The sequence below is a fragment of the Clarias gariepinus genome, chromosome 12 (genome assembly GCF_024256425.1).
Source record: "Clarias gariepinus isolate MV-2021 ecotype Netherlands chromosome 12, CGAR_prim_01v2, whole genome shotgun sequence".
Classification (NCBI taxonomy): domain Eukaryota; kingdom Metazoa; phylum Chordata; class Actinopteri; order Siluriformes; family Clariidae; genus Clarias; species Clarias gariepinus.
The window spans coordinates 14,340,938-14,358,151 of record NC_071111.1 but is presented as its reverse complement, the minus strand read 5'-3'; the positions used below and the strand labels follow the sequence as shown (position 1 = coordinate 14,358,151).

Sequence of the window (17,214 nt, the reverse complement as noted above, 5' to 3'; positions counted from 1 at the left end):
AGTAACACCACAGGCAAATTAGCCTAAATCCAGAATTTTCTCAAATGGAGGCTGCAATTATGATGATTTCAAAATCAAGGAACATTTTGTAAATATTTATCAAAATTTTGATTTAAATATGTCAGATTTACACATTATCAACAATAACATCACAGACACTGACACATGAAATTATCAGAAATGTACCTAATTTTAGAAAATTAATAAGAAAGAATGTACTCACCATGCACTCCTCAGATCAACCAGCACCTGCCATGACCTTTACACACAGGAGGTAGTCCAAATAGATTTGCCCCTTTTCTTAAACTGGTGAAATTTATTGTTGTAACACCACAGACATTCATTTGGGAGACACTTTTTTTCTTAGATATAACAAAATATGTATTTTTAAAAAACATTTTTAAAAAGTACATGTTTTATATCTATATTCACAATATAACCACTATTATTTGAGTTAAAATTGTTGCGATTACATTCCATGAAACCTCTCTGAGGTACGGGAGGAACATGCATATTTTGTTACAAATGCAATCTCTCAAACTCAATTAAATATGTATTTTATACAAAAATGTAACTATTAACTGCACAAATTCAGTTTATTCTACTGAATAAAAATATGCAAACATTATATGATTTATTGGTAGTTTAAGTTTATTTCAAATAGTATAAAATAGAGGCACACCACTTGCCACCATAAATAAAGAATATATAACTTTGACACTGAGAAAACCCTAAATTCGAAATTCATATATATTGTAAAATTATTCATCTAACTAAAATAAATAAATAAATAAATAAATAAATAAATAAAACTAATATTTTTTTATGACATTCATAGCCATGATAAGTATGCACAATTTTTTTTTAACCTTAAAACTGTGTGTAATGTGTGTATTGTGTGACTTAATGCTATACGCTAAAGCAAAAAAAGCCTTTCTACATAGGGGAAAGCAACAGATTTTTTTGAAAGCAATAAGTTCTTTACAGTAATGTTCAATTAACCATGTAAATCAACAATAAAAAAAAAAATCCAAAGACATGATCTGCTCAATTAAAAAAACATTTTCTTTACATCCTATATAGGTCGTAAAGGCTGCTGCTGCCTCCACCATGTAAGTGTAATTAAATAAAGCACACTTTAGAATCTGTCATTAAAATAGCTCAACCCTAGGAGGCTGCTTAGCAACATGGTCTTTGTGGTCACTAAGAGCTTAGTCTACTTCTCAGAGAGCATGGAGGAAGAAAAATGGACCTGCCTCCTGAAATTAGGATATAAGGACTATTTTTTTAAAAATCTCTTTACCACACTAAGACAAAAAGAACAAAAGCCCGTTGGGCATACATACATTGTGTTATTATTTCAGATTTTACAGTTGATGTGTTGGAGGAAAAAAAATGGGAAAGTGCAAATAGTGGCTTTGACAAGGACCAATTTGTGATGGCTAGATGACTGAGTCAGAATATCCCCAAAACATCAGGACTTGTGGGTGTTCTCACCATGCAGTCATGAGTACTACTATAACACAAATTGCTAAAAAAGTTACCACAGAAAAGTGTCCGAACACAAAGTGCATCGCAGCTTGTTGCGAATGGGGCATGTGAGCATGAGGAATGGCCTATAAAATAATGGAAGAAGGTGGACTGGGCTTTTGAATCACATTGTCTTTTACATCATATGGATGTGTGTGCTGCTTAATTGGGGAATAGATGGCATACTATGGGACGAAGGCAAGGTGGTTTGGTCTTTGCTCTGGGGAATGGTCTCCTGGTACTCATTTGACACACATCACCTGAACATTGCTTCAGATCAACTACACCTCTTCATATCCATATCAGGCTGGTGGTTTTAACACAATTGAGAGTTATATCATGCCTGAAGACATAATAGTTAATGAAATCACAATCCAAAGCTAGTAAATACTGTATACTATATAGAAATTATGTACACATACCCATAATGCACTTTTTAGAGGGAATATAAAAATGTAAACAAAAAGTGCAGAACACTACAGCAGATACATACATAGTATACGGTATATCTTAAATATATCTATAATAAATGATTGATACCATTTTCAGTTGACTTATAGCTTCAGTCACTCTTGGAGTTTTTCCTATATTGTTACTTGCATCATGTTTTAAGAAACATTCTGTTCGTTTCTAAATGTGGTTCACATAGATGTGGTCAGTGCATTAGCTTCTGCTCTACATCCCTCCATTGTTGGACAGTAGGCTGCATCTAAGCCACCTAGGAGATTATCCCCCTTCGCATCAATTTGAATGTTGTGGATCATAACTCTCAATGTAGCTCTACTTATTATCTCATGGCGTTGGTAAAATGCAAAGTATATAAAAATGTGCAGATCACTGAACATGCACAAGCACCTTCAGCCTTGATCCTCATGACTGGCTTGGTTGTAGGGACATCAGTAACCACAGCTACTACAGCCAAAAAAAAAAAATGCTTAAAAAATACCATAAGTGCAGGGACCTGGGCAGACATCGGTAACAGCACATTTATTTTTATCTTGTCAGAGGGGGTCAGCAGGTTCATTAGCCCCTTAAATTATATTAGCTTCTTCTATAAATCTTGTATGCTGGCATCCTTGTAATTACTGTACTGAATATTGAAAAGCCCGACTTGATATCCTTTACACACACACACAAACAATACACAATCGATCTTCCTTTACACGATCTACACGATCCAGCATGACATGCGAGTGTGATAAACATACAACTGTAATGAATATAAAAAAAATGTAATATCACAAAGGTTTTTTATAATTTTTTATTTTATTTTAATGATTACAGCTTACAGCTCACGGAAATCAAAAGTATCTCAAAATACTAGAATATTTCCTAAGATTATTCAGAAAAGGATTTACAATGGAGAAATGTCCAACTTCTGAAAATTACCTTTATATATGCACTGAATACTTGATCTGGACGCCAGCAGGAACCACCGTGCCGATACCTACAGTACCACTAATTGGTTTGCTGACAGTGATGTTACAGTGCTTGATTGACTTTAACAGCCAACTTGCCTCAACAATACAGACGAGCTGAAGGCTGTTATCAAAGCAACCTGGTCTTTAAATTGTGCTTATTAGTAAAATTAAGAATTAAACCAAAAAAAAAAAAAGAGGCTGGAAATATTACAATTTAAAACGCAACAAATCTAGAACACGAATATTTACACTTTTTAAATTAAATTACAAATGAAAGATAGGAGAGAGAAAGAGAGATAATGGCAGCTTTTAAAATTATTTCTCATAAATTATTATAGCTTTAAGCATGAGTCACTGACCTTAGCCAATCCTGCTGTCCCCAGCCACAGATAATAAAAGAGAAAACACTGGCTTTCCCTCACATGGGCGGCTAGGGACTGCTGCTAATAAAAACACTCATTGACAATCGACTCAGGAGCATACATTCAAGATTTGCAAAAACCCTGACCCCTACCCTGCTGTTTAAAAATAGAGCCTCAAGGGAACAGCTATTTGCAGACCCCTTGTCCTGAACTATATATATAAGAAAACATTAAAATGGCTCTTAAAAGCATTGCCTCTGAGGCATGTTTACATGCAGCTCTGAGCGGACAGACAAGGTTTCAGTCACTGTCCCTAAAAAAAGAAGTAACACACAGTCCGGGGATTTCATCGAGCCTCGTCTCCAAAACCGAAATACTATATTTGCACTGCAAGAACACTGCGTGCGTACTGAACTAGGACAACCTTGCTTATGTATTGCTCATGCATCACACCTATAAACAACAGGCATTTAACACTACAATGATCATGATGCACTGTAGGAAACATTTTTACATAAAACATTTATTCATGTCATATAAGAATACAATAAATGATAGACCAAAACCTGTACAAAGCATGGTGTAAGTGAAAAACCCACTGGTTCAGAGTGAGAGCCAACACCAAACCAACACCAAAGATCATTTAATGCAGAGTGGAACAGACACTACATGACAGACACCAATCACATCCATCAATTCCTGTTTCGCTGTGATGTGTTACCAGAGAGGCAAAATGGGCTTCATGAATTAAAAATACATTTCCTTAGGTTTCCTAATAATGGCTCATTTAAAGAGGCACTTTAAACTTAAATAACCACCTTGTAACCTGTTCGCATGGAAGCATAAATTCAAAGGCACTTAAAAAGCTAGCTTGAGAAAACACAATTTGGCATTCTTAGAGAAATTATGATAACGGCCTAAAATAATAACTCCGAACTTAATTTTTTTTTTATATATATTTGATTATATTCAGTATGAACATAGGAAATTGTTTCATACCAAATTAGTGGATAGATTTATAACCATGTGTATAAATAATTATTAATCAGCACTTACCACCTTAGAATTAGCTTGTTTCATTAGAATTAGTTTTCTGGTTAAAAGGAAATACGTCAGTTACCAGTATTGGGTCAGAATTTTAGTATTAGTGTATCCTTGGGACCAGGAAAAGGTACTGCAAGGGGAAAGGGCAGGCAGGCACTAAAATTAGATCATGTGCTGCAAAACGTGTCCACGGTTGCGCATGAAACCAACAACATAGTCTTTTCACCAAACAAAAGAAAAGGCACGTCTCATGTCAATATGTTTCAGCAATTGTATTTCAGGTCTATGACCGAACAAGTTTGATTCCCTGGCCTGTGTCGAGGACAGCAGGAGGAAACCAGCCCATTTTGAGCCTCCTGAAGCAGCGAAGGCAGGCACCACACAGAAACAACAGATTTAGCCCACAACACCAGTTAGCCACCGACACGAGTGGGTAAGTGACACGGGGGAAATGGGTTTTCCAGTGCTTTTCCACGTCACTTCCAGTCGGCAAGTGGAGTCTATAGTCACTCCAACGTTTGGACACGCCATATACGGCTGTGAGAAGACGGCCTCGATCCGCCCACTGCACACCACTCTCCGGTTCACAGTTGTACTCCACCCACTCTGAGGTGAAGTCTCCCAGACGAGGGGCGTCTTGGCTCTCGGCATCCCCCGCTGAATTCATTTCAGCTCCCTGCACAGCCACGTAGAGCCCTTCCACCCGCCGTACTGCCTTTACCCATGGCCCAGAGTTCTCTGTATCCAGCACCAGGATCAGGCGGGAGGAGAAGCCAATGTTACGCTCTTTCCACCAATCAAGAATCTGCCCCAGGCGCAGGCATTCCCCACCTAAAAAAGTAAGTCAGTCAGCAGTCAGAGAGATAAGGCCATCCTCATCAAATTCTCTTAAGTGTAAAGGAAAGTACAAACCTGTTCAAGGTCAAAATGTCAGATTATTTTGGCTTTACTCTAATTCTTCTTTGTTTTTAACCACAATCCTAAAAGTAGGTACATTAGGTCCATAAGTATTTGGATAGTAACACAAGTTTCATATTTTTTGCCTCTGTACATTAACACAATACATTTGAAATGAAGCAATCAAGATGTAATTAAATTGTGCAAACTTTGTGAAGGAGCTCAATGCACTTCAGATGTCACCTTGTTACTTTTATCACAATTCACATCAACAATCAACACCAGTGACCCAGTTAAGTGGTGGTTTCATTGGCAGTGGTTTGCATCTTAAGGTAAAAAATTTTTATTGAGGTATTTATATTCATTAGGGAGTCTTTTGATTGTGGATTTTGACAATGATGCGTTTTTGACTTGGCTAGATATAGTCAAGTGATTTTCTTTATCAAGAAAAGAATGCTGTAATCATGCAGTTGTCTTTTGGTGTTGTTGAGCTCACTGGTGCATTCCTTTCCCTTTATGAATTTATCAAATTGTAGACGTTTCTACTCCTAATGTTTCTGCTATCTGTCTGATGGGTCTGTTTTTTGTTGTTGTTGTTTTTTTAGCCTAATGAAAGCCTTCACTTGCATCAGCATGTCTTTGCACTGCAAATTGAGAGTTCCCATGATAGTTCTCTCACTAAATGTAGATGTAAATGTAAATTCCACATTTAGACTCAACACTAGACTGTTTATCTCCTTAATGGGTCATGACGTAATGAAGAAACAGGCCATAAATGGGCATAAGATTACATATCAGTCAGATGTCCAATTACATTTAAGTCTGTGAAATTGCAATATTATTGTTAAACTCCATGAATTAAAGTTGAAAGTCTACAATTTAATCACATATTGATTGCATCAGCTTAAATCCATTGTAGTAGCTTACATAAGCTGTATTATAAATCTGGAATTACAAAAAAAGTACAGGGGTCAAGGTTTGGGAGTAATAAAAACAACAATCATAATGTCCATTAAGGGTCATCTAACCAGGAACAAATGTATTTATATTAAGATCACATGACACTTTACCAACACGCTGTTTAATTTAATTTAGCCAGTTCAATTTATGGAAATGGGCTAAATATTTACAAGGATTACACCTTTAAAGTGTTTGTCAATAAGTTTAACTAATATTAATGATCTCCTCCACTTTAATATAATTAGGCAATTTTGTGCACATTTGAGGTGAAAAACTTAGGGCGAAAAACAGACTGAAAAGTTAAAGGATTGAGGACACACACATTCACATTAGACCAGTTTCCAGTTTTCCAGATTCCCAGTCTTTATAGCAAAAACATGGAAATATATTTATACCGCCAAAGCAGGTACTTATGGTTATAACTGGTGGTAGTAATTATAGCTCAAAATAAGGGGAAAAAAAATGAAAAAAAGGCAATGAAAGGTCAATGACTGAGTGTGTATGGCAGTATGTCAGACACAAGGTCCAGCAAGACCTGTGCAGCAGCGTGAGGCTGTTTTCCAGGCAGCCAGCTCTGATCAAACACTGTGACATGGCCTCTGACTCTGTCTATCCCTCTTAAAGATTAATAGCTAGGCGAGATACCTCACGTACACACAAACAGGAAGATAAAGTATAGTGAAGGCACTGTTCTAAGATAAGGTATTTCTTTTACAGTTTAAAAAGCTTTTAGAAGAAAAAACATAAAATACAAAAAAAAACTGCCAAGGTTTTCTAAACTGGCGAAGGCTCTTAGAGAGGTAAATATGTATGTATTAATACCACAGAAAAAAAGGTGCATAATAAGGCCATTGTGGGTATTACTAACATGGGTGTATGCTTTCTGTATACATATACTAGATATTTTTATAGCATTTTAAGTTTCTGGCACCAGAACAGTATAACCTGTCATAACGTACTCTAACCTAAATATGTTTCTTCCCTACCAGGACTAACCTGTAAGAGCCCAATCTCCTGTGGGCAAAGTGTGCCCGCTGTAGTAGATGAGGTAGTTGTCGTGCCGGGGCCCATCGGCAGTGCGCAGCTCCAGGAAGGAACGCAGTTTGGCCTGGAGTGTTTCAAGGCTCAGTCCACTGGTAGAGTAGTCACAGCCAAATGTCTGGATTAGGTGGTGAGAAAAAAGGCGCTGGACAGCATTGAGCGTTGAAGTGGAGCGCAGGTTCTGCTCTGGAGGAAGAACTACCGGCTGACCATCCGCACTGAACAGGTAGAGAGAGGAGAAGGAAGGAATGTGAAAGGACGAAAGACATAGATGATCTTAAGAAAGGGAGGGAAGGTGAATTAACAAGCAGACCTAATCTGAAAAGTTTGATTATTCTTTGCACAAAGAACAAAACAAAAATCAAAATGACTTCATATACAGTATCAGTCAAAAGTCTGGACACATTTGTTTTTATTTTCTACATTCTAGAACAGTACTTTTTTTTTCTTTAAAAAAAAAAAAAAAAACATATGGAATTAAGTAATTAAGTAACAATAGCAAAAATAACAACATTCAGCTGTTATTTTAAGACAGGAAGGTCAGCTGTTCTGAAATAGTTCTTGCAAGAACAGTATTGTCCTGTGCATCTGCAAAACCCATCAAGTACCATAATGAAACTGACTATTATGAAGACCATCACAGGAAAGCAAGACCAAAACTGACCACTGCTGCAGAGATGTTTATTTAGAATTACCAGCCTCAAAAATCACCAATTAACAAACATCACATCAGCTATTTCCGACATGTATGCAAAATGGAAGTGACAAATTTGGCTTCCCTAAAAAAATTCAGTTTGTGTTTCAAACAATAATGATTTAAAATGCAAATTGTTCATATTTCTTTATAAGTATTGATACTAAATGTTGGTATGATGTTCTAGAAGGTTGAATGATGTTCTAGAAGCTTGTGTAAGCTTATAAAACATATGTAAAAAATGTTTTTGGTAAAAGCTTAAAGAGAAAAAAAAATCTTTAGTGTCCATAACCATTTTGGACATTTTTATTAATATCTTAAATACCATAAAAGGGCATGAATTTCTATTTAGCAAATGTGTTTATTTATAAAATATTATATGTGTATGCATATTTACAAAATAAAGGAAGCATGGATCAGGAGATAAGCATCAAGTTTTATAAGAAATGGTGTTACGTGATCCTATCTGCAAAAAATTCACTTTTTGAGCATGTAAGACACTTTTTTAGCACCAATACAAATGTTTTGGCTAATTATGAAGACTTTACAGAGTATAAGTAACGGACACATCTCAATATGAAAGAAGGTTGTTGCATATTTTGGATGCCTTCGTAACAAGCATTGTTTTACAATGAAGAAAAAAATATATATCAAGAAAGACCATGGAATTAGATGGTATGTCCCAAATTTTGACTGGTTCTGTATTTGCTCATTCAGCATCTTGCACTACAAAATACACTTAGGCTCCGGGCTCTCATGATCTTACTACCCTGGTTCACATCTATACAGTGCCACTGAAAAAGTTTATTAACCCCGAGACCTTCCAGAGGCTTATAACGGAAGTGCCGAACAGTGTTGCGGTACATGTGCTTGCTGAAGACTAAAATGGCAGCTCTAAAACACACTGACCCATGAAAACTACCTGGCTAAATGTTTGGCCATTCGAGGGAAAATGACGTTGTCTCTTACTATTTTGTCTCTTATCACTGTCCGTTTCACTTGGGAACTCTCTTTCTGTTTTTCCGTCCTCCGTCCAATTTTAGTCTCACTTGATCTTTTCCAGCGCTCATTCTCTACTCTCGAGCACTAATGAAACTCATTAATGAACACACTAACAGAGACACTTAGGTGAATATAGCCACACTGAATCCTGTTAGATTTTATTAGTTTTAGATGAGGCTTAATCATGCAGGGGGAAAAAAAAAAGATACTCCACTGTTCTACACTAGTACAATGTATGAGATGGTACTTGAAATTTTACCCATAATTAAAATGAATGAATAGACTCCAATGTAGAATCTGTTAGAGATGAAAATGGCTAAAAGGAGCATATGCCAACATGGTCCTCTTCGTCTCTCTTCATGCTACATCCATCTGTCTGTCTCGCTCTCTATTTCCCTTCTTTTCTGCGTGCCTCAGCTCCCCAAGGAATCCTTATGATTGTAAAAACATGATCTGCACCCATCAGACAGGAGATTACACCCTGCTATATTCCCCTCATGTGCCAGCTCCCTGCTGAGGCCTGGCTCTCAGTGTGCTGGAATACTGAGCGTGATGGAGCCGTGGGGCTGCATCCTAATCAGCCTCCTCACTCTTGCAGCTTCCCCTTATATTCAGGACACAGTCCTCCCTACACAGGCAGTATTAACCCATGTTTATTAATGGCTATTAGTTTGTTTTGCACTCCATTTACCGTCAACTATTCAGGGACTTCCAGTCATCAACCTCTTGAAATGCTTAAAGATCCTAAGTGGACTGCTTGATTCAAAATGGGATAAGGAAAGAAGGAAGGCTGGCAGTGGCAATATAAAGATCATATATTAGAATTTGGGCTAATAACTATAAGATTTAGACAAATCATAAACTCAGTCCTTATCTAGCTCACATAAAACTTCAACTGTGCTGGAGAGTCACATGTTTTTGTTTCCCTGGTATCCCAATTGACTTGGTTAAGAGGCCAGAGCTAATATCTAAGGAATGACACATGATAGACTGGGCAGTTATAATAAATAATGCATCATGACACCATTTTGAACTCTCTCTTTACAACTCAGACTAATTCCATACACATTAAATAAATGTCACCACATTAACAATTACAGGTACAGCTGTGTAAAACATCATCATGTTTTTAAGATCTATTTATTTATTATATATCTGCCCTTCATGTCACTGAGTTGTCACTATAGAAACAATAAAATATAACAAGCGCATTAATATTAACATATTTGTTAAAACTGATACTTATTTACAAGCTTGGCTTTTATGAAAAAGCACGCACACCTTAAGACCAACCATTCAGCTTCCAGTATTTAGCAAAACTGTGGTTTAAACGTTTAGTTCTGACCGAGTAATCTAATTGAATCAGAGGCCTTTCACAATCGTAAGTACAATTAATAACTGTCGGTCACCAGCATGGGTGAAACGGTCCACAGTACTCAGCAAAAACCAACATTCAAAACCAGTTACGGACAAACAAGAAAAACATGTCTGATAATGTTATGTCATCTTAAAACAACACTATGTCTTATTAGTAATTGCTCCTAAATCGTTTCAAATTGCCTCTGAAACATCTGTGTTGTCCTGTTCATGGCTAATGCGAGCTACAAAGCTGCTTACACAAGACTGAATCCCAAATCTAAAACCTGATCAAGGGCAGTACTTGGTTGTGTGGTGTGTGATTGTACACCCTAGACAGCACATCAGCTTTACATTTAACTCTATTTGGGATTCAGAGTCAGAAACCCACAAGTAAAACAGGATAAGTGGAAACAGAGTTAATCTTCAATGTTTCTCAGGACTGTTCAACACCTCCATGTTATACACTCATCACCTTTTGACTATAAGAATGTATAAGGACTTTGACCCCTGTTAATTACACTAACTGTTCATCACCAGCTCTGCCATTCACGGATGGTTAGGTCTCCCAGTCGTGGAAAAAAATAACTGTTTTTATGGAATATGCAAGCATAATACTTTGTGTGTGTGTGTGTTTGTATATATATATATATATATATATATATATATATATATATATATATATATATATATATATATATATATATATATATACACACACACACACACACACACAAACGATATATATACACATATACATACACAATGTGTTTACCTGCAGTAGCTGGTTGGAATAACCACTGCGTAGCCCACACAGGTCCCTCCTAGACAGTTGCCCAGCTCATGGAAGAGCCCATGCGCAAGAGACTCCAGTGAGAGCACAACCAGGAACATGCTCATGAACAGAGCATTAGAGAGCTGCCAGAAGATACATTCACACAATCATAATTAGGAAGCAGACCCATCTAGTGCTTCTATTTAACATTATGAAAATTATGTGAAATTGCTTTAAATGTCAAACAAGCAGGACACACTTGGACACACTGTAGCTTAATGAAATGGCAGCCAAAGGGAAAAAAAATCCTGACTCACAGGGAAAGCTCTAGATATGGCTTAATCACAGTGCTCATAATTCTCTTGTGATGTAGGTGGTAACTCAAAAAAACAAAAACAAAAAAAAACGACCAATTCTCAGTTATACTCTGAAGACCACATGAAACCTAATCGTCAGGCCCAGCACTCCATTTACACCTGGTTGTTTTCTAATTATGTGTCCGGAATAAAGCATTAGAAAACTATTTTTTTTTTTTTTTTTTTGGGGGGGGAGGGGGTTGCTAACGTCAAGAAGTAGTGAAAAGCAATTTTCATGCGAAAGGGTTTTGGTTGTCAAACATGGAAAGATATATGGAAATGATCCCTTTCTATAAGTTGTTTGAGCAGCTGGGTTGTACCGTGTGACATATAAAAAAACAAATCTACGAGTCCAAACTACAGCCTAATAATGCTGCCTTTGGCAGTGGACAGATACAGCAAGGCCTGGCATGACTCATTTTACAGCACATCATCTTAGCGCTTAGTAGTTCTCTGCTTTTGTCATAAAAGGTACTTCTGCTCAAGGTCTAACAGCCGGTCGTGCATGCTCATGCTGTCCTCATTTCACACAAGAGAATCACTAAGAAAAATGCACTATTCTGCCACTTACTCATCAACAACAGCAAGGATTATTAGTCATTATCCTAATCATTATTCTTGTCATCTGCTTGCCTGGATGAAACTTGATATATACAGTCAAAGACATTATCTGGTGTCTTGTTTCCCAGTTCCCACCATAACTTTGTTGTAACCAAATGAAACAAATTTAGAAAATGTGACTTAGTTTAAGAAAGCTGGAATATGTTATGTTGTTGGAAAGTCGAAAAAAAGAATATGTTCAATATGTATGTACATTCATCTAAAGGATTATTAGGAACACCATACTAATACGGTATTTGACCCCTTTCGCCTTCAGAACTGCCTTAATTCTACGTGGCATTGATTCAACAAGGTGCTAGAGGCATTCTTTAGAAATGTTGGCCCATATTGATAGGATAGCATCTTGCAGTTGATGAAGATTTGTGGGATGCACATCCAGGGCACGAAGCTCCTGTTCCACCACATCCCAAAGATGCTCTATTGAGTTGAGATCTGGTGACTGTGGGGGCCGTTTCTATCCGTCAACTATTCAGGGACTTCCAGTCATCAACCTCTTGAAATGCTTAAAGATCCTAAGTGGACTGCTTGATTCAAAATGGGATAAGGAAAGAAGGAAGGCTGGCAGTGGCAATATAAAGATCATATATTAGAATTTGGGCTAATAACTATAAGAATTAGACAAATCATAAACTCAGTCCTTATCTAGCTCACATAAAACTTCAACTGTGCTGGAGAGTCACATGTTTTTGTTTCCCTGGTATCCCAATTGACTTGGTTAAGAGGCCAGAGCTAATATCTAAGGAATGACACATGATAGACTGGGCAGTTATAATAAATAATGCATCATGACACCATTTTGAACTCTCTCTTTACAACTCAGACTAATTCCATACACATTAAATAAATGTCACCACATTAACAATTACAGGTACAGCTGTGTAAAACATCATCATGTTTTTAAGATCTATTTTTAGTACAGTAAACTCATTGTCATGTTCAAGAAACAAATTTTAAATGATTCGAGCTTTGTGACATGGTGCATTATCCTGCTGGAAGTAGCCATCAGAGAATGGGTACATGGTGGTCATAAAGGGATGGACATGATTAGAAACAATGCTCAGGTAGCCCATGGCACTAAGGGGCCTAAAGTGTGCCAAGAAAACATCCCCCACACCATTACACCCCCCCCCCCCCACCAGCCTGCACAGTGGTAACAAGGCATGATGGATCCATGTTCTCATTCTGTTTACGCCAAATTCTGACTCTACCATTTATATGTCTCAACAGAAATCAAGACTCATCAGACCAGGCAACATTTTTACAGTCTTCAACTGTCCAATTTAGGTGAGCTCATGCAAATTGTAGCCTTTTTTTCCTATTTGTAGTGGAGGTGAGTGGTACCCGGTGGGGTCTTCTGCTGCTGTAGCCCATCCGCCTCAAGGTTGTGCGTGTTGTGGCTTCACAAATGCTTTGCTGCATACCTCAGTTGTAATGAGTGGTTATTCGAGTCAAAGCTGCTCTTCTATCAGCTTGAATCAGTCGGCCCATTCTCCTCTGACCTCTAGCATCAACAAGTTTTTCCCTTTTCACACCATTATTTGTAAACCCTAGAAATGGTTGTGCGTGAAAATCCCAGTAACTGAGCAGATTGTGAAATACTCAGACTGGCCCGTCTGGCACCAACAACCATGCCACACTAAAAATTGGTTAAATCACCTTTCTTTCCCATTCTGACATTCAGTTTGGAGTTTAGGAGATTGTCTTGACCAGGACCACACCCCTAAATGCATTGAAGCAACTGCCATGTGATTGGTTGATTAGATAATTGTATTACTGAGAAATTAACCAGGTGTTCCTAATAATCCTTTAGGTGAGTGTAAATATATGAAAAATATTAGCGGGCCAAGAGAAGAAGAAACCAGCAAGAGTAAACGATAGAAATTGTCAGTAAAGGCTTATGTTATGCCTGTTTTTTAGTTTTTGCATCTGAGAAAAGGCTTTAAAATGAGAATGTATGGCACTGACAATGTTTATTTTTGATAAAATGCTGTATGGATAAAAAAAAAGATTTTTCTTAAAAGAAAACCAATTAATCTTTGTTTTTCTTATATATTTTACATTTCTATTTAATTAAGTACAAGTACATTTTATCAGAATACTCGATTAGATTTTTGGTAGAACACTCGATTACTAAAATTTTTGATAGCTACAGTACTACTCCCACAGTCCAAAGACATGCAGATTAGGCTAACTGGCATTCCCCATTTGCCCATAGAATTTGGATGTGAATGTTGACCGGTGGTCCAACCATGGGGTAAAATGGGAAAAAATACAACGGTAATAGTTAATTGGCCTTTACAGAACCTAGATGGACTACAGAGTTTAATAGATGGATTGATAGACACACACGCATACATTAGGGATGAAAATCAGCAGGGAGCACACGATATAATATCACAAAACTGAGGTGATTCAATCTGTATGTGATTTTTACGATTTTAGAAACACATATACATATATATGCTGTGGAGCCTGCCAATGTGTGTATGGGTGTATGGTGTAGAGTGTGCCACCTGTCTGATTATAGGGGAATGGCAACAGTTTATCACCTCAAATGCAAACATACATAAATTAAATAGAATAAAAAAATACATTCAAAAAAATGTGTGGCGACTCCAAAATTAAAGGCATGAATCGTCACACAACAGAGCCGTGATACATAACTGAGCCATTTCCCCCCACCCCTGCCCCATCTCTAATATAGATAAAAAGCATTAATGTTTACATATAATTTAAGCCACTTATGAGGAAGTGTGTTAACTGAAAAAATAGTTATAGTATAGTAAAAAGAAAGAAAAGGCTATTTAATTAGTTCATGTTTTCTTGATACAATTAAGCAACAGACTGAGTGTTTCCACTAATCATCTGGTTACTTAACCTAAAGCTATTACCCACCTGCCACGACACCGCGCCCAGGATGACAGTCGAGAGCAGACAGAAAAACAGCAGGCGTTCAGAGATGAGGCAGAAATGGCGCACCCCCCTGGAGGCCATGATTCTGTCTAGACTGCGTGTGTCGGAGCGCTGGGCAGCGTGAACCTTCTGGGACTCGCTCAGCTTTGTGTGGAAGCCCCAAAGTGTGACCAGGAACACCATGTGGCAAAGCACCCAGAAAAGACCAAACACACAAAATCCAGGGATAACGAGGTACCAGAACTCCAGGTGTCCCAGTTTCAGGGCACAAAGCACGAAGAACATCGCTTCCACAATGCTCAATGGGAACAGAGAGAGCCTTCGCCACAGTCTGCCTGCTGACAAAAAGGGCATCCAGCGCTCGGTCACCGAAAGGCTGCTGAAGTATACGTCTAGCAGGGGTTCACATATGAGCCGTCCCAGGTAACAGCCTAGTGCAAAAGGATTAGCCTGAACATTTAGAGCCTGGAAAAAGGTGACAGAGATGACCACAGAGAAGCAGATGAGATTGGGAAGAGCCAAGATAGACTTCATGCGCAGGTCAACAATAATGGTGCCTAAAGCAACCAGAAGGGCGACGATAGCAGCCGACTTGTAGAGGACCATAGTGGTGCTGGCTATGGCAAAACCCAAGAGCTCGAGTGCCTCAGCTGACTTGAGTACGACTCTCCGGTAGTTGGTGCTGCCACACAGGCGGTCTGTTAGCGCCCACAGAGAGCGCATAGCCACACTGGCCAGTAGCAGGTAGTTCGTCACTTGCTCTTTCACATCGTTCTGCAGAGAAGAGCTGTTTAAAAAGCACAGGAGGCCTTGCAGAAAGCCGAACCAAAGGTGGAACAGGCTCAGGCTGGCCCACTCCATTGAGAAGTAATAATAGAGGATGCTGGAGAGGCCCAAGACAAACAGACCTAGAATGAAGATGACCAGGATTGTTGGTTCGGAGGTGTGCTCCCAGCGTACGTACATGCCCAGACACACAGCCACCAGGAGGTTGACGCTGGACAGGTAGCCCAGGCAGCGGATGGAGGACCAAATGTCCACCTCGTTGCCTGACTCCTCAGTGGACATTGTGCCTTTATTTTACTCCTTTTCCACTTGTTTTAAAGACAGTAGTTTGCAGAAGCATTCCACTTTAATTTCTGGTAAAAACCTCATCATTACTGCAAAAAAAAAAAAAAAAGAACAAAAAGAAATGAATTTAATTTCATTCAGCAATGCAACAAATAAAGTGCAGCTACTTTACACACATACATCTGTAAAGCTCTTCTCTGATCATATCTATTGTTAGATGCAAATAAAATGAAAATTAAATTCAGTCCAGTGAGCCAAAATTAGAGCACCTTCAACAAAATCCAAAAGTCTGGGCTTGTTTACGGTTATATACCTCTGTTATGTGTTATCACGGGTAGCTTTATACGTCTCACTACCTATTACTTGTTTTATGGCGAAGCTGAAAATAAAATTAGCCTAACAAACTCCTCCTGACTGCCACATCAACTCATTACCCAGCTAGCATTATGGCCGAATTACAAAAAAACTATTTATTAGATATTTAGTGCACTAGGATTACTTCAGAAACCTTTACCTAACACCCTATGTAGTGCACTTATATAGCCAGCAGTCAGTCGTTCAGGATGCGGCCAACGCCAGGTTTTCCTACCGTTGTTAGCCGGCGTAGCTAACCTGTCGCGGATTTTAAAACATGCCATTTAAATGATTGACGGGTTTAATTAACCCGCTCTTGAATTAAGCTGTGATGTTTTTGGTCAGTATCAGTGTCGCATGTCAATAAAATTACCTTTAATTGTAAGGCAACTTTCTCCTTTTCCTGAGCTCCATACTTCCGGACTCGTAACTACAGTGGCCGATGAGTGTCAAACAGAGTAATTACCGATTGAGGCGACGGTTCTTGTGACGCCATGATTACGTCACCCTAAACGTTCATTTAAGATCAGTACATTTTTACTCGAGTTCAGATCACTTCAGTCCTTTAAACTTACTAAAACAAATAAACAGTTAAGTTTGTAACAAACAAAACACAGCTTCACGCCCATGATTATAATAATATTATCTGTCTGTATTATTTTCAAAAAAGTCATTGTTTTTACCTGGCTAATCAGTAATAATCCTAGATATTCTAGGTATACAGTAGGTATATTAGAAGATTAGGGATGGGAAACTCCAGGGCCCGTTTTTTCAAAAGGTTTAATCCGGATAAAATTGATCTGGATTTAGTAATCCT

General features: G+C 38.1%; 1 protein-coding gene across 2 annotated transcripts; it reads right to left on the bottom strand.

Moving 5' to 3' along the window:
* Positions 1 to 3,820: 3,820 nt before the first annotated feature.
* Positions 3,821 to 16,839, bottom strand: tmem168a (transmembrane protein 168a). Of its 2 annotated transcripts, none has more exons than XM_053509071.1 (5): positions 16,771 to 16,839; positions 14,955 to 16,132; positions 11,083 to 11,225; positions 7,211 to 7,473; positions 3,821 to 5,188 (listed from the first exon to the last, which is right to left on the bottom strand). In XM_053509071.1, the coding sequence occupies exons 2-5, from the start codon at positions 16,038 to 16,040 to the stop codon at positions 4,641 to 4,643; spliced, it is 2,040 nt and encodes a 679-aa protein (XP_053365046.1). In that variant the 5' UTR covers positions 16,041 to 16,132; positions 16,771 to 16,839; the 3' UTR covers positions 3,821 to 4,640. The 2 variants fall into 2 exon arrangements, with proteins under 2 accessions (XP_053365046.1, XP_053365047.1); XM_053509072.1 differs by lacking the exon at positions 16,771 to 16,839 and adding an exon at positions 16,357 to 16,476.
* Positions 16,840 to 17,214: the final 375 nt, after the last annotated feature.

Excerpts from the sequence above, each read along its gene's own strand:
- tmem168a (XM_053509071.1), bottom strand. The coding sequence starts at position 16,040 with ATGTCCACTGAGGAGTCAGGCAACGAGGTGGACATTTGGTCCTCCATC. Across the intron at positions 7,474-11,082 it reads ATTCCAACCAGCTACTGCAG|TGCGGATGGTCAGCCGGTAG; the intron begins GTAAACACATTG and ends CTACCTGTTCAG. Across the intron at positions 5,189-7,210 it reads AGGAGATTGGGCTCTTACAG|GTGGGGAATGCCTGCGCCTG; the intron begins GTTAGTCCTGGT and ends TTACTTTTTTAG.